The sequence below is a fragment of the Mastigoproctus giganteus genome, chromosome 2 (genome assembly GCF_048544385.1).
Source record: "Mastigoproctus giganteus isolate SK-2022 chromosome 2, ASM4854438v1, whole genome shotgun sequence".
NCBI lineage: Eukaryota > Metazoa > Arthropoda > Arachnida > Uropygi > Thelyphonidae > Mastigoproctus > Mastigoproctus giganteus.
In genome coordinates this window covers 127,542,028-127,569,166 of record NC_143576.1, presented here as the reverse complement: position 1 = coordinate 127,569,166, position 27,139 = coordinate 127,542,028, and the positions used below count along the sequence as shown (strand labels likewise).

General features: G+C 35.9%; 1 protein-coding gene across 1 annotated transcript in view; it reads right to left on the bottom strand.

Moving 5' to 3' along the window:
* Positions 1-283: 283 nt before the first annotated feature.
* The window catches only part of LOC150089552 (pre-mRNA-splicing factor 38B), a 187,914-nt gene continuing 161,058 nt past the window's right edge, over positions 284-27,139 (bottom strand). Inside the window, exon 6 of the mRNA XM_090390026.1 lies at positions 284-431. Within this exon, the coding sequence (XP_090246152.1) occupies positions 284-431 (148 nt within the window). The remainder of the gene's footprint in view (positions 432-27,139) is intronic.

Below are 27,139 nucleotides of genomic sequence, written 5' to 3'. Positions count from 1 at the left end.
AAATTCTTGGAGTATATGTGCTGCAGTACTTCAAGCATGTGAAATTGATGGGTACAATGGTTGTAAACATTTTAATTTCCTCATAAAAATCAATTTTGTTGACATCTGTATGAAATATTGAACAAAAAATTTTCTAGTTATTGTTTTAGGTCAGCTTCAGGCATGACCCACAATTTACCGAGATCGTACAAAAAACCAAAGATATCTTCTTGTTCTTTATACAATTTAAAATTGTTTTCAAATGATACTACGGCAGCATCAACAATTATGGGATCAATTATTATTATGGGAAAACAATTATGGGATCATCTCTACCTTCATAATCAAAAAATCTTTTTCGACCAACACGCCGCTCCCTGAAGGAGATATCAATGTTTAGTTCCTCACATAACTGTTTAGCTGTTGCTAAACAAGAGACGTATCCATTTTCCCTATATTTTTGAAAGAAAATAATTAACTCCAAGCAGGTAAGAAAACTTAAATTATACAGGAAACCACCCAGTTAACCTCTGAATTTATTCAAACTATCAGTCTCAACTACCAGTGAAGGCAACTTGTTATGGCACTCAATGACTTGTTGGGTAAAAGGAAACTTCCTACAATCTAATCTAAACCCCGACCCCTGTAATTTCAATTTATGTTCCCTAGTTCTGGAATTCTTTATAAGAGTGAAAATTCCACCTTCATTCATTTTACTAATCCCTCTCAGAGCCTTATAAACCTTAATCAGGTCACCTCAGGTGCCTGGTTGCCAAACTCCGCAGCCCACATAATCGGAGTCATTCCTCATATGGTCATCCTTCTGCCGATCTCACCATTCAAATTCAAGTTGCCTGTCTTTGTACCCTTTCAAGAAGCTCAATATCTTTTTTCAGATGATATCTCAATACTTGAGCACAGTCATCCAAATGTGTTCTTACAACTGCATTGTAAGGTTATGCATTATACAGTGGGATTATGACCTCCCTATCTCTACAGGATAATGTTCGAGATATCATCAATAGGACACCATAGGCTTTCCTGGCTGCCTGTTTACATTGTTCAGAAAACCTCATATCTGCCTGCATATAATTTCCAAACCCTTTCCTCCTCCACTGTTTTTAATTCAGCCCCACCAAGTGTATAATTTATGTGGGTTGCTATTCTCCAAGTGTAAGAACTTGCATTTAACAGTATTAAAACATAGCTGCCACTTCTCTGATCATCTTTGAATTCTGTTCAAGTCATCCTGAAGCAGCACTGCTTCGAGGAACTCAGCCAACCTTTATGCCATCTGCAAATTTTAACATCATACCTTCTACCCTTCATCGATATCATTTATGAAAATGGGAAACAACAGTTGTCCAAGAACCGATCCTTGAGGGACCCCCACTCCTGACATTACACCAATCTGAAGAATATCCATTAATCACAACCCTCTGCCTTCTATCTTAGAATCTTATCAATAATCCCAACCTGTTCAAGCTTATACAGTAACCTCTATTAAACCTGTAATAACCTCAGTAACCTGTTCAAGCTTATACAGTAACCACGTCAAATGCTTTGCTAATATCCAAATAAACTGTCAAAATAGCCTATTAAGTTAGTTAAGCATGATTTACCATTAACAAAACTGTGTTTTGAACTTCAGAATGCCATATCTATCTAAATGTCGCTAGATTGCACTCTTAATCATTGTCTGTAAGATTTTTCCTACCACTGAAGTCAGACTAACCGATCTGTAGTTAACAACTTCACTCTTAGAATCGCTTTTATGTATTGGCAATACATTGCCATTTCTCCAATCCAAAGATGCCCTCATAAGTAACATAAATAGTTCAATACACTCCTTGTGCTCTCCCTCAAAACTACAGGGTATATGCCATCAACTCTGGGAGCCTTACTTGCCTTTATGCTCAAAAGTTTTTCTAATAAACAATCATCTGTAATTACATCACTAATTTCATATGGCTCAGCCAGACTAATGCAAAATAGCTATTGAATTCATCTGCAACATCAGCTGGGTTGTCTAAGACTTCCCCACACTCGGTGCACAAGGGTCCGATCTGATTACATTCTACTTTGTTGTATTCGCACACATGAATAAATTCCCTGTCCCCATTCTTTACTCTCTTAGCTAATACTTTCTCACATACAGCCTTGGCCTCCCTGACCTTATTTGTGGTACTATTACAGATCAACTTGTACCTGTTATAGACTTCATTACTTTTCATCGCTCTGTAACTGTCCTATGCTATCTTTTTCTGCTCTATTTAACTGGCCAGCTCCACAGTCATCCATTTCAGCATCCTCCTTCTGCAATATTTTCTTAAAGATAAGTATAGACAGTCTGCTGACATATTAGACAGCCTGCTGACGAGGCTACTAGTGACGGTCGTGTTCCAAGCCGGTAAGTGGATTTTTCTTATTTATTGATTTGAAATTATTGTTTTTCTAAAACTTTTAATTTTAATTTAGTAGTATACATTATTTTGTGATTTTTTGATTAATTTGGTGTATTTATTCTTTACTCGGCCTTGTAAAAGTATCGGTAAGGGTTTCCACGTGTTCGTAACTACCGCTACCGTTAGTAACTTTCCCGCCATTGTGATACCGTACTAGATATACTGTAGGTTATATACCGTACTAGATATACTGTAGGTTATATACCGTACTAGATAGCGTTAGTTGAACTTCGTTAGCAGTTAAATTGTACGTTTAAATAAATACATATAACGACTAAGATTACAAACGTAATATAATTAATAAATTAATAGAATCATGACTCAGACCAGAGCAGCAAAGCAAAAGGTTCAAGCTAATGGAAGTGCTGTGGCTCAGAGCAGAACTGAGGGGGGCAGTTGTCCTCTGACTCACACCCTTATAAAATGCACTGTTTGCTTGATGTTTGCAGAGCAATCGGGTACGGGACATGATACTGCCAGGGGGGATGTCTTTGTGTGTGCGCAATGCAAGGAGTGTATCGATATCAGGCAACAACTCGGCGTTCTTATGGGCCTATATGAGAGCTTGAAGGACAGGGTGGATGCCCTCGAAGAAACTAAATTGAGGGGCCCATCAAGCTCTCAGCTGCCCACATCAACGCCAGAGCTTGCACTTGGGCATCGTGTGACACAGAGACAACCCCCAAGGCAGAATGCGCTGGTCCCGAAGGAACTAGTAGTTGTTGGTGACTCTATTGTCAGGGAAACGGGGAACATGCTTTGTAAAAAAGATAGGTGGAACAGGACCAGGGTATGTCTGCCAGGGGCAAAGGTTGATGACGTTGTAGAGCGAATATCATCTTTTAAGGGCACAAAAGGTGATATAGTTGTACACGTTGGCACTAATAATATTAAGAGTAGGAGACCAGCAGAATTACTTAACAAGTACAAGTCACTGTTGAACAAAAGCCGAGAATTAGGGTTGAATTTGAAAGTGTCTGCAATTCTGCCCAGACACGATAGGAGGGAGTATATGATGAGAGCCTTGTCGATCAATTCGGCCCTGGAAAGATTGTGCAAGGCTCAAGGGGTAGAATTTTTTTCAGCCTGGACTGTACTTGTTAACAGGAGAGATTGCTTCTACAGGGATGGGATACACTTAAATAGAAAGGGTGCAAGAATATTTGCTGATGCTATCGAGGCAGTGTTAGGTGGATCGGAAAACTGCTAGCTTGGGGGGAGACAAAGACCAATAGATTGACAGTAGCCACTGGCAGAGGTGAAAGAGATTCTTGCACTGCTTCTATTAGAATGAGCAGAAGCCTGAAAAACAAGATGCATGGTATTTCAGAGACTGCTGGGAGCCATTGCGGTACAAGTAAACACATGGGTTGTGTTAGGGTAGCTAAGAATAGAAACAGGTGCAGGTATACTTGCGTGTACACCAATGCTAGGAGTTTAGTAAATAAATTTGATGAATTTGAGGTATTGCTCAAAACATCGAAGGCAGATATTGTTGGGATATCAGAGACGTGGTGTCACACAGATATAAGGGATGCGGAACTGCAATTTGGGGAGTACAACGTCTACAGAAAGGATAGACAGGATAGGAAGGGAGGAGGTGTTATGCTATTAGTTAAGAAACACATAAAAACCAAGGAAGTGAAGCCAGTCGACATCGCTGGACAGTGCAGTGTGGAGTCAGTTTGGTGTGACATAAACATTGGGAGATCAAAACTGAGAGTAGGAGTGTGCTATAGGCCTAATGACTCTGATGAGTATAATAAGGAACTGTACAGGGAAATAGAGTGGGCCAGTAAATCAGAGTGTCTTATAATGGGAGATTTTAATTTCCCAGATATGATATTGACTGGATTTTGGGGGCTGGTTACTCACACACTAGCAGGGCTTTTGTGGATTTATTGGATGATTGTTTTCTACATCAGCATGTTCGGTAGGCAACTAGAGGGAGTAATACTCTTGATTTCATTATCAGCAGTGATTCTTCATGCATTAAGAATCTGCAGATAAATGAACCACTAGGTGGCAGTGATCACAGTGTGCTGAAGTGGGATTTACTCAAAGAGGTAACGACCATTAGGGGTAAAGGGAAGGGTTATTGCTTCCGTAAAGGCGACTACGATGGACTGAGACAGTATTTAAATTCTATACAGTGGGACCAACTGATGATGTTACCAACAGCAAATTCAAAATGGGAAGCATTCAAAGAACTTATCTTGGAAGCTACTAGGCTTTACATACCAACTAAGAAATATTGTTCAAGGTTTAGGCCAAAATGGATGTCAGATGAACTAATGAGGCATATGGCAGAGAAGAAAAATGCATGGGATACATACAAATTAACACATGACACAGAAGCCTATGATAGATACAAGTTGATATGCAACCAAGTTTCAAAGGAGGTTAGGCAGGCGAAGGCAGATTACGAGAAATCCTTGGCAAGGGATGCAAAGAAAAACAGCAAAGAGTTCTTTACTTATGTAAACTCTAGAAGGAAGGGGATGAATCAGATTGGTGCACTTGATATTGATGGGTCAAGTGTTGATGATCCTGCTCAGGTAGCTAACAAACTAAATGAATATTTTGCATCGACATTCACACATGAGGAGTTATTCAGCGAGGGGAATGCCAGAGGTGTATTCAACTCTAGCAGTAAGCTACAGAATCTTGAAATAACTGGGAGTAAAGTGGAGGAGAAACTGTTGAAGATAAACACAAGAAAGGCACCCGGGGTGGATGGGATCTATCCAGTTATATTAAAGGAGGCAGCAAAGGAAGTAAGCAAACCCTTAGCCATAATTATGAGAGCTTCCTTGGACTCAGGGGAGGTACCCATAGACTGGAAATGTGCAAATGTGACCCCAATTCACAAAGGAGGGTCAAAGGCTGACACAAGTAATTATAGACCTGTGAGCTTAACTTCTGTTCCAGGAAAATTAATGGAGGCACTGGTTAAAGAAGCACTGCAGGATCATTTAGACAAGATTTCAGTTATAGCTCAGACACAGCATGGTTTTGTTAAGGGGAAGTCTTGCCTGTCCAACTTGATTGGATACTATGATGCAGTCACAAAAGAACTGGATGCAGGGTATAACTTTGATATTATATACTTGGATCTTAGAAAGGCTTTTGATACTGTTGCACATGGAAGACTGCTACATAAATTGGAGCAGTGTGACATTGGAGGCAAATTGCTGCTATGGATAAAGGGGTGGTTGAGGGGGAGAAGACAGAGAGTGGTAATCAATGGACACTGCTCATCGTGGACTGATGTTATTAGTGGAGTCCCTCAGGGCTCAGTGTTGGGTCCATTATTGTTTTCTGTATTTATAAATGATATTGATGATGGTATATCGGGCTTAATGTCCAAGTTTGCAGACGATACAAAGGTTGGCAGGGTTGTCAAGGACACTACTGACACTATGCTGCTGCAACGGGATCTGGAAAGGTTGAGCAGATGGGCTGAGAGGTGGCAAATGAAGTTTAACATTGACAAATGTAAAGTACTACACATGGGAAACAGCAACCCCAGAGCAACGTATCAACTCTGTGGTACAACACTGACAGTGGTATAGAATGAAAGGGACTTGGGGGTGGTTGTGCAGGCAGATATGAAGTTCTCTGAGCAGTGCAGACGGGCTGCAAAAGTAGCTCATGGAGTATTGTCAATGATATACAGGAATTTTTCCAGCAGGGATAAGGAGGTGATTATTCCATTGTATAAGGCGATGGTCAGGCCACACCTAGAGTACTGTATACAGGTCTGGAGGCCTCATTTAAAGAAGGATGTAGAGCTGCTGGAACGAGTACAGAGAAAGGCAACAAGATTAGTGAATGGAACAAAGGGGTGCTCTTACGAAGAAAGGCTTAAGTTTTGCAAATTACAGTGTCTGGAGACTAGGCACCAGCGAGGTGATCTGATAGAGGTGTATAAAGCCTTGAATGGTTTAAGCATGCTCAATGCTGATGGGATTCTTCCTCTAGCTCAGAAAAATCACCTGAGAGGGCATAAATTCAAATTGAGGAAAGACGGATGTAGGATAGAGGTGCAGAAATTTGCCTTTAGCCAGCGGGTGGTTGGTTGGTGGAACAGACTTCCATCCCTTGTGGTGGAGGTTGATAGCCTAAATAAGTTTAAGGCTCAGCTGGACAGGTATTTTGAACAAACAGAGGGGTGAAGTGGAAGTGGTTTTTTTTTTTTTTTTGGCTGATGCTGCATAAGCTTGCTTTCTTGCATCAAATGCCTCTACTAATGCTAATGCCAATGCTAATGCTATGCATTCACGGCTTCTGTGATTTTTGCTTTAAAAGTATTTCATAATTCAAATGTACAGGCATACCTCGAATAACGAATAGGATGCGTTCCATGAAATTACTTCGTTAAGCGAAACTTCGTTTTCAGAGGTAAAAATACTATGGCCAGAATAGGGATACGTTCCTACGTAAAGAAAATGAAAAGCTTTTTTTTCTCGAACAAAGAAAAGTTTTATTAAATAAACAGTCAACTTACATACAAAGTGAAATCACATTTTAAAATTGATTGCTTATGCTTTTTTTCTCTTTCATTTAACAATTGCCTATACGGAGTTATTGCATTTAACACTGATCGCTTAACAATAACACTTCTTCCTAAATCAGGATCATTTTCACTAAAAAAATTTAAAACGTTTTCAATGTCATTTAAGCACCTTTTTAAATCTTTGGTTGTTAACACTTTTTCGGCAGGAACTTCTTTAACTTCGTCTTCATTATCTTTGTCTTTGTTGATAACAAGGTTTTCTAAATCGTCCACTGAAAAACCATCATCTTCTGCATTCAATAAATTTCTAACATCCTCTTCATCGACATTTTCGAAACCTATTGATTGAGCCATCTGGATAACTTCATTTCTAATTTCTTGGATGTTATTTTCTTCTTCTAGTACAACTTCTGGCCATATTTTGTGCCAAACTCCATCAATGTTTTCAATTGCATTTTTAATGGTGTAGTTTTTCTAAAAAGTTTTAACTGTCATTTCCTCTTTATCCTCTAGTTCAGTTAAACTGCTTAATGTTCAACGCAGATAATAAGCTTTAAATGATGCTATTACTCCCTGATCCAATGGTTGAATCAGGGAAGTTGTGTTTGCTGGAAGAAACACAACTTTGACAGGAATGCATGTGTCCAACGTGTTAAGATCAGTAGAATGACCCGGAGCATTGTCTAACAACAAAAGAGCTTTTTCTTCAAAGTTTTTTTTTTTTTTGACAATACCATTTTACTTCAGGACAAAAGTGGTTAACAAAACAATCAGTAAATAACTCCTTGGTAACCCACGCTTTTCTGTTTGCTTTCCATATTACAGGTAAATTCATTTTTATGTTACCTTTTAACGCCCTCGGATTTTCTGAATGGTAAACTAATAACAATTTTAATTTATAATCGCCAAAGGCATTTGATCCAAAGAGTAACGTTAAACATGGTCTTTGGCTGCTTTGAACCCAGCAGCTGATTTTTCTTCAATAGAAATGAAGCTTTTTGTTGGTAGCCGTTTCCAGAACAAACCGCTTTCGTCAACATTGAACACCAAATTTGGAAAATTTTCACGTTCAATTATTTCCTTTAGTTTTTCTGGAAACTTATTTGCAGCTTCTCCTGTTAATTTTACACTATGAATCCTGGCCCGTTTTTTTAAATTTCTCGAACCAACCACGAGAAGCCCCAAAGGTTTCGTAATTTCTTCAGTTTGTTTAGATTTCAGGTGATTAAACTGGAATATTTTTTTTATGTTAAATGGGGCTTGAAATTGCCGACTTCGTTATATCGAAGCTTCGTTATCAGAGGTAACGTTAACCGAGGTATGCCTGTACTTGCCATCCCTCAGCAATCCACCCAATTCGCAGATGCCATATTGAACCTTAAACTTTTAAACTTAAGTCCCCTCTTCTGAAGTTAAACCCCACGTCTTTATCTTTAACTACTGCAACATCTTTCTTCATCTTCCAACTGACAATTGCATATTATATATACCGTAGTGGAATTTGCCATCACCAATTTTTGGGTGGCACCAGGCTTCTGATAGCCCTATTATATCAGCATTAGTTCTCCTAATCAGGATTTCAATGTCACTCATTGTACTGACATTACTGTAGATACAACTGAGACTAAGTAATCTTGTTAGTTTACTACACTGACACAACCCTTGAAGTTATTTAGGTTTGTATCTCAAGCTTTATTTTTCCCCTCATTTGAAACATTGCTACTCTCAGAATATTTTATCAACTTTGGCTGTTGTGGCAACAAACAAGAATTCACAAGGCTAGTGCAAGCATTACTTCGACTCATATCATCAGATAAACGCGAGTTTAATCACTCTTCTCTCCCCCTAACTAACAGTTCCCCCAAACCCTTAGGGTATCCTCAAGTGATACTGCCAAAAATCCTTGCACCACCTTTGCTCAAATGAATACCATCTCTACAAAACATACTCCTTCTACCTACAAATGCAGAACATGCTAATAAAAACATTTTCCTCATTGAGCCTTGCAGAATCCCTCACGTCTTGAGTTAATCCACAAGGCTTTCAGCATATAATCCCTCCTATCATGTCTGGGCAGAATTGCAGACAAATATGCATTCTGACCTAACTTGTGGCATTTTTTCAGGCAATGTGAGTTAGAGGAGTTGCCATCCTATAGATTTATTTTCCTTGAAGATAGATCTTCAATGATATTAGTTTTTAATAAACTTTAGGTTCTTTTATTAATCTTTATTGCTTTATAAACTGAGAAAGGGCATCATCCCTGAGCCCTGACAGTTTTCTTTTCCAATGTGTTGCATTGGAAAAGAAAACTGTCAGAATATATACACAGTTGAACTTGGTTATAACGAGCATCAAAAGACCGACAAAATTCCCTCATTATAACCATTACTTGCTATATCAGTGATAGAGGAGATGGGGAAACCCCCCTGGGGCCGACAATGAACTTTATATCAGTGATTAGTTAAATCTACCTCCTATTTTTTTTTTTAAATTCTCAATAACTTGATAAAAAGATAGATTCAAAAAAAAAAAAACAAAAAAATTTAGAGAGAAAAAAAAAATAATATAAGTATATACCTACATATTATTTGTATTAATATGCGTGTATAAACGACAATGCACTTAATATTAAACAATTTATTTGTCTGTAATTTTAAAACTATGCACTTAATACTAAACACGATTTATTTCTCTGTAATTAAAAACAATACTATTTAATAATAAACAAGATTTCACTTTGATATTTCTTAAGTTTCCCTTTAAAACACTGAATGCATTAAAAGTCTCATTACTTGCCTAGTTCCTTCAAAAAAAATTGACTGTGTCCATCGGGCATCTTGAGCCTGTGAAATTGTTGCTGATTTTGATTCACTTTCAACTGTCATCATATCATCACGATCATTGTCTTTACCATCATTGTTATCATCTTTGTCGAGCACAGCATCTACAATGTCACTCTCTGTAGGAAGAGTTATTGTTGTTATTTGGTTTTTAGGAGCATTAGCAACTAAGGCCATTTTGCTCCGGGAATATGCAGTGGTCATTCCCTGACCTTTCCGAATCCTCCGTATTTGGTGGTGACGGGCTCGAACCCCAGTCTAATCAAGAAGCGTGTGCTACGCACTGCTGCTCCTTCCCACCTGGCTACGGAGGCGCCTCTTCTCTGTAGGAAGACCACTAGTTAATAAGTTTAACTAGTCTGTATTGAAACCTACTACGTTATTACGTAGCAACCATTCGGATAATGGTAAGTTGTTTTCTTCGTTTTCATCTACAATTGAAATTTCATTTGAATTTAATTTCAATTTCTTCAAGCAATTTGATATGGTTGTCGAAGTAACGTTGTTCCACACATCATTCAATAAATTTATAGCAACCAATATCGATATAGACTGGGTAAGTTTCTGTTCTCTTTGACTGATCTAGAACTAGAAATCTTTTATAAAATCCTTTCAACTTCTTGATTATACCTATGTCCATTGGTTGTAAAATTGATGTCGCATTGGGAGATAGAAATACTAGCTTAATGCTGGACAAATTTTGAATCTGGGGACATGCAGGACAGTTATCAACTAACAATAAAATATTTTTCATCTTTTTGAATGGCTCCTTATTCTAATCATTTACATATTGACAAAAAATATCCGAAGTCATCCAAGCTTTCTTGTTTGCAGTGTAATCCACAGGCAGTTTCCTTACATTTTTGAAACATCCAGGTTTTAATGATTTTCTGATAACAGTTCTTTTTTATCAGTTCTTGTCATATTTGCACATACAAGCACTGTCAAACGAGCCTTTGATTTTTTTCCACCAACCCATTTTCCCCCTTTGAATTTAAATGTATTGTCAAGTGTCAAATTATAAAAAAAGTCCTGTTTTGCCGGCATTGTAGATGTCGTTGTCATTGAAATCTTTCCTGATTTCTGCCCAAGCACGGTCAATTCATTCATTTGCCATTATTGGATCTGCAGATCGAGATTTTCCACTAATTTTTGCATAAAGGATGTTATATCAGTTTTTAAATCTATCTAGCCAACTGTTGTTATACACAAAATTGCTGCATCCAAGTGGTTTAGCAAAAAAAACTGTTTCCAACTTGAGCCTTCAAGATTGGCCAGTCTATTGAAAATCCAGCACTTCTTTGTGTAGTGAACCATTGAAGCAATGTTTCATCAATGTTTGTAACCTCGCACTTTCTAATTTTTTTTTTTTTTTTTTTTTTTTGGTTATGTTCTTTTCCAGTGCCGACATGTAAACATCTTTATTCTTCCACAATGTCGATACACTTGGAGGACAAAGAAAACTTTTTACACACTTCAACATTTTTTGCACCACTTTCTAACTAACGAATAATTTCTACTTTTTCTCAAATTGAGAGAAAAAGACGTGTTTCCGAAGGAAGGGTTCATCTCTAACTGATTTTACTTTAAAATGGTAAAGTGATCTGTATACAAAGTTCTTAAAAGTCCCATTTCCAAAATTCTTAGAAGTCCCGAAATGAATACAAATTTCTTAGAAGTCCCGAAATAAATTTTTGGTTCAGTGAATTCAAGACAATCTGTAAATAGGGTAATGCTACAAGCGGAATGTGAATGCACTATTGTATAGCCCCTGTCCCAGAAGGACAAGGTCATAAACCACCGCTAATCCGATGCAGGTGGTCATAAAGCTAAGTCACCCTTTTCATTTTCGTCTACTCCAAGAACTGGTTTTTTTCGACTACCCGAGCAATTAAGAATGTTTGCATAGTTACCAAAATTTGTTCAGTATATCTGTGTAGTACACTCATTATAATAGTGAGCCATTGTATGGGAATACATGTAGATTAAAATCATTATGGCTTTTTGCTCGTTACAGCCATGATCTCGTTATAACGAAGTTCAACTGTATATATATTTTATATGTTTAAATAAACAGTTTGGCACACTTCTTGGGTGTTTATGACTGCCATAGTCATTAATGAAAATAAGAAAAAGACAGAGAAAAACTACTATTGCAAAAAGACAGAAACCTATGATGGTTAGATAAAGAACCAAATCAAGTCAAAAAGATATATTCTGATGTAAACCCAGAGGGCTCACAGATATGGATACGTATGGAGACAACAATAATCACAGAAATTAAACCAATCATGGGCTACATGTTCCAACATCTTTTTCAAGGGAAAATAATTAATAGACAATGTAAAACATTTTGGAAAAAACTGGTATACAAGGGCACAATCCAGAGTAAACATGGAGGTGCCAGTACTGACAATACTATAATGAAATTCAAATCACATATAGTTAATAATGTTTCGAGCTTATGCTATACTCTATACCAGAAATGAGATGAGCTGAGCTATGTAACAGAGACTTCAAGCCACACTGATGTATTGGGTAGGTCTGTATTTCAAAAGCATACATTACAAACTTAATTATAAAAGTCAACCTTAAAATTTGACAAATTTTCAGTGCTTCAGTTCGATTTATACACCGAAATATACACGGTAACACTCACTAGCATGTTCTTTTGGCTCCTCTCCACACCATCAGGTTGGTAAATGGCATTGATGGATGTATACATTTTAACAATCCTCATAAGTGCCATTTATAATCATTACAAAATAAGCACAGAGCCCAGCTGCTGTCCTCATTGATCACAGGAGATTTTTTTTTGGAGATTTTAATGTCAATTGTCACAAACACATAAAATGAGTCTGCAGTATTAACACACTTATGAGACCTGCAAATAGATATAAGACAATTTATGATTCAGCTATTTCAATTAATTAAATGAACACAAAACAAAGTTAGCCATTTCTGTAACCCACCAATTAAATACAAATAAAAATTACCCACAAAGTCTACTGAAATACAAAACAACCTTCAAAAAGTTGAAGATACTGAATTTTTATTAGTTCAGCACGTGCCAATACTCATTCCACCAACGGCAATTATATTGTCCTGATGCTAGCATAATTTTGGGCCCCTGGAGCAACAGTGCCATTTTGCATTAGTAAATCTAGATATGTACACGAGTCTCATGCTGACTCACTTTTTTACTTATTATTTAAAGTAGGAAAACAGTGTTGAATTTGTTCAGTTACAGGGAGAGTGTCTAAATAATCATATATTTCTTTATTAACATTTGTTTTGCAAGTCAGAGGGAACATATCTAAATTACGTGTGCAGCATGTCATTTCCAGTTTTACCATACATTTGCATGTGTTCAGTTTGCTCAGAGTAGGGAATAAATCAAGCAGAAATGTAGTTTTGAGAGGCATGCCATCAGCTAAATACTGTATTTGCCAGTTGGTATGATGCACTTCTTTCCCTGCAAAATGCCTGAAATTCCTCTGTGCCTTATGGCCTAAACATATAATAATAGGATGCACGCAGTGATGATGATATAGTGTGTGTGTGTGTAAGAAATTTGTTTTTTCATTTCCCAAACCATATAGTCTAAGATATATGTGTGTAGCCATAACCTACAAGGCCCCCTAACAGTCACTATAAATAGCAAAGCCTTACTAAATCTAATCTTAACAAATCATAAGTATAATGTCATTACTGCATAAAGCTTCCATTGAAAGGCACATCAACTTGGGCTAGCGCCTCTCAATATATGCCATCAATAACAACATGAGCCATCTGTTTCTGCAAGTTATATGCTAGTTTCACCTTATTAATATATACTAAATATAGTATACATAATAACTTTAAGAACAAATTAGAGATTAAATTTAAGTTAAGGTTATCATAATATGCTAAAAGAGCAAGATACAAAATTAGCAAAAATACGAATGGCTGACTGGCAAAATATAACTGCTAGCCCTACAGATAGCTATTTATTGGAATATTTGCATGAGTGTTTCTGTAGAAAAGAAAAGGCAACAAGTATAGTAGCAGCACCTCAATTTCCCTCGAATTACTCTAATAGATTTTGAGGCATAAGATACAAGAGTTAGCTAGCAAATAGTTAAAAGTAGAGGCAAAGACAGCAAACTACTTCGGAATATTACCAGGAGTGTAAATCCCCATCCCTTAGCTGGGTTACTGGTAATTCGTTGTGTAAAGAAGCTTGTACTGATACAACTAAGATTAAAAGACTTAACTGCATAATAGAACGCCATGGTAAAAGCTAGTATCAAGTATGGCAAGACAATCTTACAGAAAAATGTGAAAATTTTACAGATACATCAGAGCTTTCAAATGTGGACTGACCCGAGCTACAGCTTGAAATGAAAGAAAGTTCAAAGCTCCCTCTACAGACATATACGATTGCGGAAATAGCATCCACCAATTAGAAGCAATATGAACAAAGGCGACCTCTGAACAATATAAGGAAAAAAAGAAAAAAAAAAGTTATTCCTTCCCATAGAACAACTACGGGTACAGATTTTTCAGAGAGTTCTATGAGAAGTGCCTAATATGTACTTATATACATAAGCTCAACATAAGACATCTCTTTAGTGAAACCCCAAATTCCTAACTATATCTTGTGGACAAATATTGACATGCCATAAATTTATAGCAATAAAGATAGCTCTACTTGATACTTAATTATAAATTTTAGAGGGAAACCATTTTTACATAGCTTGTTGATAAATTCGGTCAGTGAAACTAAAATATTATCTAGACTATTACATATTCTTATTAAACTTAATCCTTGCGATAGAATTATATTGCTGTGAATTCTACGTTAAATGTTCGAATGCCAATGTGTGAGGTTTAGTCTCAAATTTAAAATCCCTATGCTTGTCGTAAACATTCGTATCGACCTTCCCAGCCATAATTTTTATATCAATATCTAAAAATATGGCAGCTACAAAACTCTTTTTATTAGTACATTCAAGCTCCAGATCCGAAGGATAAAAGGTAGCCATATCTTGAAAAAAATTTGGCTCATTAATTGCGATAAGGTCATTAATATATCTATAAAGTATAGCACTGTTATTATTAATCTTACTTTCATAGTGGTACAAATATAGATTGGCCACAATACAAGAACTACACGCACCCATAGCTATACCAGTATGCTGTCTATATACCGCAGACAATGAAACAATTAAATAAACATAAGTCTATTAAATTTTCCCAGTAATATTTATCACAAGGGATAACTCTATAACATGTATTGTAATATCCATTCAAAACCATTTTTAAATTTTCATGCAATATACTAGTAAACAGATTTTTGAAGTCATACATACCGATATGCCTAATGTCTGTGGGATGAGCATTCAGGAAATCCAAAACCTTTCCATTATTTAAAATAATCTTAGAGTCTCCCACATTATCCAATACAATTTATAAACAATGATTCTAGCTTCTTATATGGCACCTCCACATAACTATCTCTACAAGAAGTTATAAACCTAAATGCAATGGGGGAATTATGAAATTTAGGGATCCAACGTAAGTATGGAAATTCAGTGTTAGAGCAGCTAAGTTTTAACCATTTTCTCGTAGCAATCAGTCTTTTGCTGGTAATATTACTGTTAGTAAGCTCATTAGCCAAAGTGGCAGTATAAAACTTTTTACAAACAATCCCATAGTTGTTGGCTGCTTTGTCAACCATGGTTATAGTAAATCTTGATTGCAATTCTAATAACTGTTGTTTAATTAACTTTAAATCAAAGTTGTCCCTATCATGCCATTTGAACTTACAATGCACCTGTTCAACCAATGCCTTGTATGCAAGGCAAGTCCATACATGGAAAGCCTCCACTGGTATGCCACATTTGTATTACACTAATTTTAGACTAAATTGTACCAGATCCATATGTATTTGCTTACAAATTTGCTTAACACCAACCCTAAAACAGGGTCTAAATTTAAAACCGTAGGATAATAACCTCCTAAGTTCTACCTGTTTGACAATGTTCAGGTCTCCTGTTATTATGTGTTTATCGACATACGTTTGATATTCTGGTAAATAGCATAGGGGAACTAGATTATACTCTGTAATATTAAGCTATATAGCCTCTTGCTTATAATTACAGACCTTTAGGCCAATAGGTTTAACATAGCTGAATCTAGTTCCAATACTAGAATTAGATAACAGCAGTGAATAGTTAAAATGGTTTAGAATGTGTTCTAGATTTATGTTGTCTAAAACATTTAAAAATTTAAAACTTATGAATTCCTTTGAGCCTACTTTTACATTTCTCAATTTAAACTTAAAAATATCTGATAATAAATGTTCCAGGTGTGCATTAATACATTTATAATCTCTGCATACTTTAAGCAATGCCCTCAACCATCTGACTTTCATACCAAACACCAAGTCATGAATAGTCTTAATACTGATAACCGGTTGATCCCAAGTCTATTAAATCTAAAAAATTACCTACTTTATCTGCTTTACATAAATCCTTTTTGCTACTATCTTGTAAATCCCTATGACTATAACTTCTAACACCCATTGTTTTTACCAATTGGAATGTATTGTATATACATTGATCATGCTTGTAACTAGCAAAGCAATGTCCGTTAAACATATTATTCGGTACATACGGATAAAGTGATTTTTGTTTTAGAATGTGCAGGTTTTCTAGACTCAGCCGTTCATTATATTTACCTTCAATAGCAAGGATAGAGATGGAAATGTTACTAAAGTTATGAATTTGAAAGTTTTGCAGCTCAATATCATTTTTATTTCTGAAAGACCTGATATGATATCTATGAACTTAGATGTGACTTAGAATTCTTAGATGTAACAGCCCTCCTGTTTGCCCTACATACTCGGCACCACATTCACCACATTTGATTAGACAGACAACCCCACTAGCATGGCAAAAGGCAGGGAAGTTTTTTGCTTCAGTATCCAACTGTGATGGGTTCATAGCTGGACAGGTTAGACAGAGCTTTTTATTACAACTTCTAAACTTAAGATCATTATTATGCCCATTGCTACTTACTGAACATTTCTGCAAGTTATTGTTACATTTTGACTGTCTCTGAGTAGATTTGTACAATCAAATCTACTCAGAGACAGTCAAAATCAATCAAACTTTTGCTGCATTTTGATTGATTTTGATGGCTGGCCCTCGTTAACGACGTTGATATCATTTGAAGTACAGAACTAAATACTTATAATATAATATTTTTGACTTTTTGTGTTGCAGGTTTGAATTGTGTTATTTTATGACTGCCTTTCCATGCTATCCAACCCATTCGTTGATTACACTACCTGCTGTTCTCTCTCCACACTAAAAGCATAACCTCCTATCTTTTATTTATTTATATCATTGGGTGCTTTCTACTCTACGTATTAGTAACCCAGATCTATATTCCTTCATATATTCCTCTTATTACAACTCCCGCACCTATTACTTCTATTCTATATATATATATTTATTAAATTTGACAATGTGTTACAGGGATGTCCAACCCTGCAGCATGCATTCCAAGTGCAGATGTTGTTAGTGGCACATCTAATGATTTGGAAAAAAATAAAAATAAATAATGTAAAAATCAGAAATGAATATAGATTTTTAAATTCCAGTTTTATTGCCAAAAATTAACAATAATTTCAAATGCAATGGGTACTCATGTTCATATTTACCGCTTTTTAGCATTAATTTAACTCACACAAGGCATTAGTGAGCTTCTCAAGACATTGTTTCTGCAAAGACAAACATTTGTTTAATTTCTTAAATATGTAAAATTGTTTTAAATTTCTTTTATCAAAAGTGTTCAGCATATAATGTAATTCCTTTACATCGCAAAAATATTTGATTTCACAGATCAGTAGTGGGAACTGATTCCAGTAGCTCATGGATATATCCCTAGGTGGCACTTGATGTAATTTCGTTATATGTGGCATACTGCATGAAAAGGTTAGTCACCCCTGTTTACTGCTTAACATATCCAAGTGAGGTCTCACTAGAACTACTCCTTTACTTCTGTGGGGGAGGGGGGAATTGCTTCCAGAATAGAGGAAATTATCATGTAGGGCAGCGTTTCCCAAACTAGGGTCCACAGTCCCCTGGGGGTCTGTAATACATGCAACCCCCCCCATATAACACCGTACTTCCACAACACGGTACTTTTTTAGTTTTGTGTGGGGAAAAACCTGCTATTATATTGGATGTAATTTTATAAACATTTGCATTATTTTTTGTGAATCCCCACTATTAACTCACTAGTTTATGCAAAAATAAAAAAATAAATAAATAAAAAATAAATTTATTGGGAAATCCACGTATTTTATTTCATTGGGAAATCCCCATTTTAGGTTCTGTACTAATGAACTTGTACTAGTTTGAGACCATAAAAATTTGTGACTTCAAAGCATGCAGTTCGTAACTTTTACGGTTTTGCAAGGTTATTTTGGTTTTTATTTGATCATTTATTTTCTGGGTATGTATTACTAAACTTTGTTCTTAAAAAGCATATTGGAATAATTTCTTTGTTGTGAATTAAATTCCAGCCCTAAATTATATCTAAGGAAATTAAGCATAATTTGGGTATCTGCCGATTTATTTAAAGAATGAATTCTAAATTGTTTTGTGCCAGCTGTGGAAAAGTATTTAAAGAGGAAAAATCTAGATTTCAAAATTTTATTACTATTGGATAACGTGCCAGGCAATCCAAAAGATTTAAGTCATCCAAAATGTTGAAGTAATGTTACTACCAACCTAATACAACTTCTTTAATTCAGCCATTAGATCAAGGCATTATATCTACCTTTAAAACTACATCAGAAAATTGTTACAATGGATTTTGAAAGTGATTCCGAATCTATTGAAGTGATGGAGGCACGGAACCATTTTTCAATTGTGAAATGTATCTAGAGCTTACAATACCAAGATTCCGGAATTCCGAATATTAGGATTTGAAATCTTGGTATTGATACAAAAATACTGGTTTTCCGGTACTAATTTAAAAAAATAATTGTTTATAATTTATTCACATAAAGGTTATTAAATCGGCAACAATAAATCATTAATATCACAAAATTTGTTACAGAGGGATTGTTATACAAAACACAAATGCAACAGAAACATGAAAATGTCATAAAACTATATATACAGTAGAACTTCCCTATAACGAATTTGATAAATCCAGCGAAAAAATTCATTAGAGAAATTTCGTTATACAGAAAATATATTTTTTATTAGAAATTGTTATATAATTAGATATGAAAACGAATCTACATTTATTTTTCATGTATTTTATTTCAAAAACATACTTCATTTTCACAAAACTGTAGACCCGTACGAACCATTTTAAAAGCGTTAATCATTTCTTCGCAAGTTGGCTTTTCTACGGGTTGTTCTGTTATCATCCTTCTGTGTCATCGTTAATTTCTTCATGATCATGGTCGTGACTAACACTGTTCAGCAGTATTTCATCTTCATTTAGATGTTCTGCTGTGATCTACATAAACATGTCTATCCAGTGTTATTTCATTTTCGATGTTTCCGGACGATTCTAATAACGTCCAAAAGTTTTTCAGTTGTGAAAGGGGCAGTTCATCTTGTTTGTCCAGTCGTTGTTCGACTTATGTATTCAATGCAAATCCCGCTTTCGAAAAACAATTTTGAATAGTGTATTCAGTGACATCGTTTGCCCATGTTTGTTTGTTATTTGGTTTTTAGGAGCATTAGCAACTAAGGCCATATTGCTCCGGAATATGCGGTGGTCATTCCCTGACCTTTCCGCATCCTCCGTATTTGGTGGTGACGGGCTCGAACCCTGGTCTAGTCAAGAAGCGTGTACTACGCACTGCTGCTGCTCCTTCCCACTTGGCTACGGAGGCGCCTATCGTTTGTCCAAACTTTTGCCAGTTCAGAGATGCCATCTCTAAGGTTATTGTAACCTCCAAGTTTCTATTTTCTGATAATGCGTTGACAATCTTCATTAATATTCTCTTTCGATAATGAAATTTAAAATTTTTAATAATGCCTTGGTCCATTGTTTGGTGGTAAAAACAACAACTTTGCACTTTTAAGTTTGGCAGAAATACTGGCAGGATGTGCTGGACAGTTGTCAGTTACCAACATTATTTTCCTTTTTAATTTTTTTGTTATACGCTTGTCTAGTTTTAATATCCATTCTTCAAAAATATCACTTGTCATCCATGCTTTTTTATTAGGTTTAGTCAACTTCCAAAGATTTTGTGCCTCTAAAACATCTTGGGTTTTTTGATATTCCGATGACTAAAAGTCTTAATTTTTCACTTCCTGTCATATTTGCTCTAACTAGCACAGTGATTCTTTCTTTGCTTTGTTTTTCGCCAAAACATTTATCATCCTTAAAAGCAAGTGTTCTATTCGGTAAACATTTAAAGAATAAACCCATTTCGTCAGTATTAAAAACATCCTTACGCTCATATTCTTCCAAAATCTTCTTTAAGGTATTGTTCCTCCAACTGTTGCAATCTTCTTCGCTTACATTAACACCTTCTCCACAATTCTGTGGCACTTCTTAAATTTATCTAGCTACCCAATGCTCACATTAAATTCTGTATTTGCACAGTCCCTTGGAATGAAATTCCAAGGGACTGTGCAAATTTCAGAGCTTGTTGCTTAATTATTAGGCCCGATATTGGTATATCTTTTCACGTATCATTTGCACCCATTTTAGAACAGCTTTATCAACATCTTCGTATATACACAACTTAATTCGCTTCTTGTCTGCTCCTCCTTCAATTGCATTTAAAATTGATTCTCGATTTTTTAAAATCGTAGATAAACTGCTTGCAGGTATGCCACATTTCTCCGCAACATCTATTTTCTTAAAACCCTGGTCAATATCATAACAATCTTTGCTTTATCATTAATACTTTAAACACTTTCTCTTCGAAATTGTTTCCCCAATTGTAAAGATTACTCAAATGCAGCTCTTGATGATACACACACCGCAAACTTCGCTGCGCTAGCCATATAGTGAATTGTTAATACCGCCTACTCAATGACGTTCACTTGCCAATTCAACAGTATCACATGACCAATCAATCACTTTGAAGAAATATGCGACTGTGAATTTCTTTTATTCTGCTTTCATTCATATATACACAAAAGAAAATTTATGGCTAATGTATGCTGTATGTTACTTTTCAGGAAAAAAAAAAAAAAAAGTACAAGAGCATATAGCCTATGTGATTGATGATGAATGAAATTTAAAAAAAAAAAAAAAAAAAAATTCATGAGAACCATCTATTGGGAGTCCAGTTAGATGAGAACGGACATATCATATAATGATTGACAGGAAGGTCACGTGGTACAGTTGAGCTGAGAAGTGAATGTCACTCAGTAGACGTTACTAAAAACAGACTATGGTAGCATTCTATGTATTGCTGCCGCAGCATGCTAAAGTTTACCGCAGCAAATTCCATTTTCCTCTTAGCCAACATCAATTTACAAATCTACCCTATTTATGGTAAAGTTTACGACCACTTTTAAGAAAACCCATTTGGTTTAATAACTGTAACAAAAATGAAATAAAGATCCTCCTATGGGCATCAATGGCCACAAGTGTTCACTAAAAGGATGATTATTTAATTCCAGATGCTAATGCACAATTTCGGAAGGAAGGAGGCAGTATATTTGAGTGGCTGTTTAGCAGCAAATGCTTGAAAATCTTCAAAAATGCTTTTACTAATTTTACATGTAATTTCGTTTCAAGGTGCAATGTTTTGCAAAAAAATTCGTTAAATAGAAGTTCATAATAGAGAAGTTCCACTGTATGTATGTATGTACGTACGTATGAATATATATATATATATATATATATATATTTTTTTTTTTTTTTGGTAGTTGTTTATATATTTCCCAATTGTAAATATTATATATATATATATTTTTTGGTAGTTGTTGACACATCGGCTTCTGTGGCCATAATGCACCTCCCAATGTTTTTGCCTTTTACTCTGATCCAGAGGTGAGATTTGAACCCGCGACCTTTGGGTTGCCAGGCTGGCACTTTACCCACCTGGCTAGCCCGGTCGGCCATGAAACTATAAGACACAAAATCTTACAAATACATTTCTCTTAGTAAGTATAGTGTGTGTGGAAGTAAAGCACTTAAAGGAATAACTAAAACATCATCATGGAAATATTTCCATTAGTGGGAGTAGGCTTGGTAGGGCAATCAAGTAATATGGTGAACAATGGTATGGCAGGTGTGGAAGGTTTAAAATTAAAAGCTTCTGAACAACAGTTTAATCCCTCTATTACACCGCTACTTAAGGATGCGACACTTAGGGCATTTTGGGAAAGGTGTCGGTACGGAACAGTTCAAAAGTATTGTGTACAGGTGATCTCGAGGTAAAAGATGAAAACTTTTCGTTGTGTGGGAAAAATATTCTGTTTTTCCCACCAAAGAAAGAAGGGCGAGTTTAAAGAATAACATGATTGGGTCATGTTTAAATTAGAAAGGGAGAGATACGTAAATGTGTGCAAACCCCAGAGGGGTTTCCACGTAAGCTTACATATAAAAAAGTAGTAGTACAAAGGGCAATTGTAACTTGCAATCAAATGAATAAATAAATAAGTGAGAAGGAAATAAATAAGGTGCTCATGCCAAAAAAGGGATTGCAGACTTGCAGTGGTAGTTCTGGGTTCAGTTCGGGTCCAGTTCTGGGAGTGTGCAGCTCTACAGTGAAGAGATCTGCCAGGCATGTTCCTGTGCTAGAAGTTAATTCGAAGTTGAATAACAAGCCAGTCAGAGCCTACTGACTTCTCCTACTGCTGTGGTAATTTTCTTCAGTATTAACAGAGAACTGTTCCCAAAATAAGACAGTACTGGAAGAGCTATGCAGCAGAGATGCAGAGTTCAACTAAGAGAGAGAGAGAGAGAGAGAGAGAGAGAGAGAGAGAGAGAGAGAGAGAGAGAGAGAGAGAGAGAGAGAGACATCACTGCACTCTATGGAAGGAATCCACACAAAAGAATCCCACCATGAAAGAGAGAGAAGGTAAATCCTCTGAACTGTGTTGTTTGTTTTTTGGTTTTTTAGGAGCATTAGCAACTAAGGCCATATTGCTCCGGGATATGTGGTGGTCATTCCCTGACCTTCCCGCATCCTCCGTATTTGGTGCTTGAACCCCGGTCTAATCAAGAAGCGTGTGCTTCACACTGCTGCTCCTTCCCACCTGGCTACGGAGGCGCTGAACTGTGTTGTATTGGAAATGGTATTTAGATAAAGTGGGAGATTATTTTAGACTAAAGTTGAAGTTGAAGAAATTACGAAAAATAAGGTTGAAGTTGTAAAGAAGAGAGGGACGCTGAGTTCAATTAAGGAGAGAGAGAGAGAGAGAGAGAGAGAGATAGAGAGACAGACATCATCGCACTCTGTGGAAGGAATCCACACAAAAGGAATCCCGCCGTGAAAGAGAAGGAAGGTAAATTCTCTGAAAAAGGGGGCTTGTTGTTGTTATTTGGTTTTTAGGAGCATTAGCAACTCTAAGGCCATATTGCTCCGGGAATATGCCTTTCCGCATCCTCCGTATTTGGTGGTGACGGGCTCGAACCCCGGTCTAATCAAGAAGCGTGTGCTACGCACTGCTGCTCCTTCCCACCTGGCTACGGAGACGCCTGAAAAAGGGGGCGTATTCAGGGGTGGGGAGAGAGGGCATATCACCCCTTAACCAAAAATTCGAAATTAAAGAAAATTAATGCAGGAGTCTTTCTAAAAAAACCTCAAAAACTTGGTCGCCATGTCCCCCCTTACGATGATACCTGGATACGCCACTGCGAGTCTGAACTGTTTTGTACTGGAAATAGTACTTAGATAAAGTGGTAGATTATTTTAGAGTAAGGTTGAAGTTGTAAAGAAAACTGATATTGCTAAATTAAGACAAATTACATGGAACTGTTAGTATTAAGTTAGCGACTTATGGATTGCTATTGTGAAGAGAATTAATATTGCTGATTAAGAGAAATATGAGGAAGTGATTAAGATTGAATTATTTTAGTGTTTGCAGCTGTAGGGAGAATTGATATTGTTAATTGAGATAAATTAATAGATTAGATGTAAATGATTAGGATGTGATTTAGATGTAAATGACAAGTATATACATAACAGGTATATGCATACATATACCAATTATGTATATACAGTCGATTCCGGTTATTTGGGACACATCGGGACTGTGCATTTTGGCCCGATTAAGCGGCTGCCCCAATTATCCGAAGTTTCACGTAAATAGTTAAAAATACAATTTACCCCCCCCCTTTACAATTAGTTCACTGTACAATCAAATCACGTTACGACGAACTCAAAATAGTAAAGTACCGTTCACTATACGATGTGCAGTAAGCGCCGGTCATTATGATCACGTTTGTGAATTGAATTTTAATTCTATTAAACAGCGATTCTAATTAGCTAAAATAGGAGGAATATTATCCATAGGATATAAAAGTAAAGATATATTAAGCACAAATTTACCCTTTATTACCTTACCAATTAAAAAAATAAATGATACGTGAAAATCGGAAGAATATACGTGATAATCGGAATAATTAATACATACTGTAATATGTACATACTAACTAAACTAGTTGACATTTCTGTTCACTGACATTTGTTGGTGGGGACTGAAATTTAAAACAGTAAAAAGATAAGCAATCAATAACAAAGAACAGGGCACACACAAATTGCAAGTAACACAACACGCGCAAGTGAGAACGGAGTAACAAATTAGGAAGCTTTAAAACTAGGAATGAAGAGAAGATTCTGAAAATTATTTTTTTATATGACTGAAGATTCCATGGAAGTGTAAACACATTTTACCATAATAACCCACAGAATTCCAGCTGCCGGTATTATCGCAAATTCAATAAGATCGAGTTTACTGTCCGTTTATGATAGACTGCACTAACAGAAAAGCCCAATAAACAGGTGACTGCTAATTGTTTTTATTGTTTTATGATTGTGACCTCCAAAAATCCGACCGAACTACGTGGTACGGTCGGAGACAATTGTAGGGTAATCTCCAGTGCTGAGGTCTCCTGCCCCGATTAAACGGCATTTTGTCCCAATTAAGCGAAGTAAACCCTGGCTATTTTGTCGATTGGTTTTTGTTTTTTAAGATTTGCCCCAAATAAACGGCTGCCCCGATTAATCGGTGGCCCAAATAACCGGAATCCACTGTACTTGTAAGTAGTTTTGTATGATAAGACTTTTGTTTTATATTTGTGTCATTGCTCTTAAGAAACTGACAGCTCACATATAATATATATATACTCATGTATGTGTGTTTTATGGGAATATCCCTCAGCTCCTGGAAATTCTTATTTTTTAACGGTCAGGTAGCTTGTGCGCTTCCTGACTGCGTTAGAGAAGCTCCCCTCAAGCAGCTGCTGTATGAAAATCATAACAATGGCTACTGACAGCAATATTAAGTAAGGTGCAGGGAAATAAAAATTAATAAATAAATAAATAACCCCCCAACAACTTAGATTTGGTTTCCTCGCCAAGTTTAATCAATAGCACTATTGATTACTTATGTTTCTTAAGAGCTCACTTTATTCGGACAGGTAGTGTGGATGCTTAGACATAACCAAATTTGCAGTTACAATATGTATTTTTTTTTTTTTTTTTGTTTTTAGAATAACTGTATATTTAATAATTTTTTATTAGAATATTTATTATTGTAATAAAAGTTTGATTTAAAACATGAATTCAAGTAATTAATTATTTTTTCCTTACTTTATTGCACCTAACTGTAATGAAAATTTATTGCAAAAAATGTTTTTTTTTTGGAATACCGGTATCGTGGTTTCATAAATTAAAAATACCGAAATACCGGTATTGTGAGCCCTATCAGAATCATAACTTTTATCACTCAAAGAAGTAAAACCATCAACAAATGCGTGTCTGAAAAATGTACCGCCAGAGTCAGTTCATTCATGAAATATGGCCCAACCGGCAGAAAACAGAATCGGTGCGAAGTAGAACTTTCTAAGTTGGTAGGAGGGGAAGGTTTTGATGATATGACTACTTAAGACTTCACGAATTACTGGTAGAAAAGAGGATGGCAAAGCTGATTTGGTGGAAATGGCATCGGAGGTAAACCAAATCAATTCAGAGGATAATAGTGCAGATGAATGTTCTGAAGTTCCAAATTTTACACTAAAAAGCATAAATTTAGCTGAGCAATTAGAATCTTATTTTTTTAATGCAGATCCTTCGACTGGAAGGAACACAAAGTTCAAAAGGAAACTTCAAAAATGCTTAGCTCCATACTATGCAATTTACAAAGATCTATCAAGCAAAAGCAAACAATCCTAGAATACTGATATTTTAAAGAGGACAGAAGATACACGAAATCTAGATGCTGCAGAAGAAAGTTCAGAAGGTGAAGATATTCTGCAACTGAGAAATTCCCATTTGATTGTGCTTAGCAGCGATGAAGAGGAAGAAAATTAAATGAACATACATTAACTGACACATTATGTATCAGAGTTTGTAAGACGTTTGTTCAGTTATTACTATTTTTAATAAAAAGTTTCTATTTTTAATAAGTTTCCGAAAGTTACAAAAAAATGATATTTTTGTTAGCTTTTGGAACGTAACCCTCCTTTTGTACTGGTTCTTAGTCCCGTATAACACGGTTTTGCATTACACAGGATTTTATAGGAACCTAATTACCAAATTATATGATGGTTACATGCAATTCTATTTATACGTTCGTTGAACATTTCTTTTTTGCTTCAATCAAATTCAGTGCATAGTTGCAAGTGCTGTATAAGCATTTAGAGAAATTCTGACAAGTAAAATTCGACTTAACTAGAGCTCCGTGGAACGCAACCCTTGCGTAAGTCAGGGAGTGGTCATATATGAAATAATATATATTTTCCAATATTTGCCTTCTAAAATCTGGATGTCTTATCATTTTGGCAAATGCAGTAATTACAAAATTTGGATTCTTTTAATGTAAAAAATAAAAGTTCATGTTTATGTAATTTGTTTACCCCTCAAAAGCAACATGTGATAATCAGAGTTCATTACCTCGTATAGCTTTAATTTTTTTTTGTCTTGTTTAATGTGCTTAATCATTTTGATGGTTTTACTGAAAACATTTTCCAAACTTCTTTCAGCCATTTAAAGAACTCCAGGGTTTTTCTGCTTAACAATAAAGAGCTGGGATATCAATAGGTACATTATTTGTAATGCCAATGTCTTTGATCTGCAATATGTGGAAACACCTCTTGTTTAATATCAGATGACATTTGTTGAA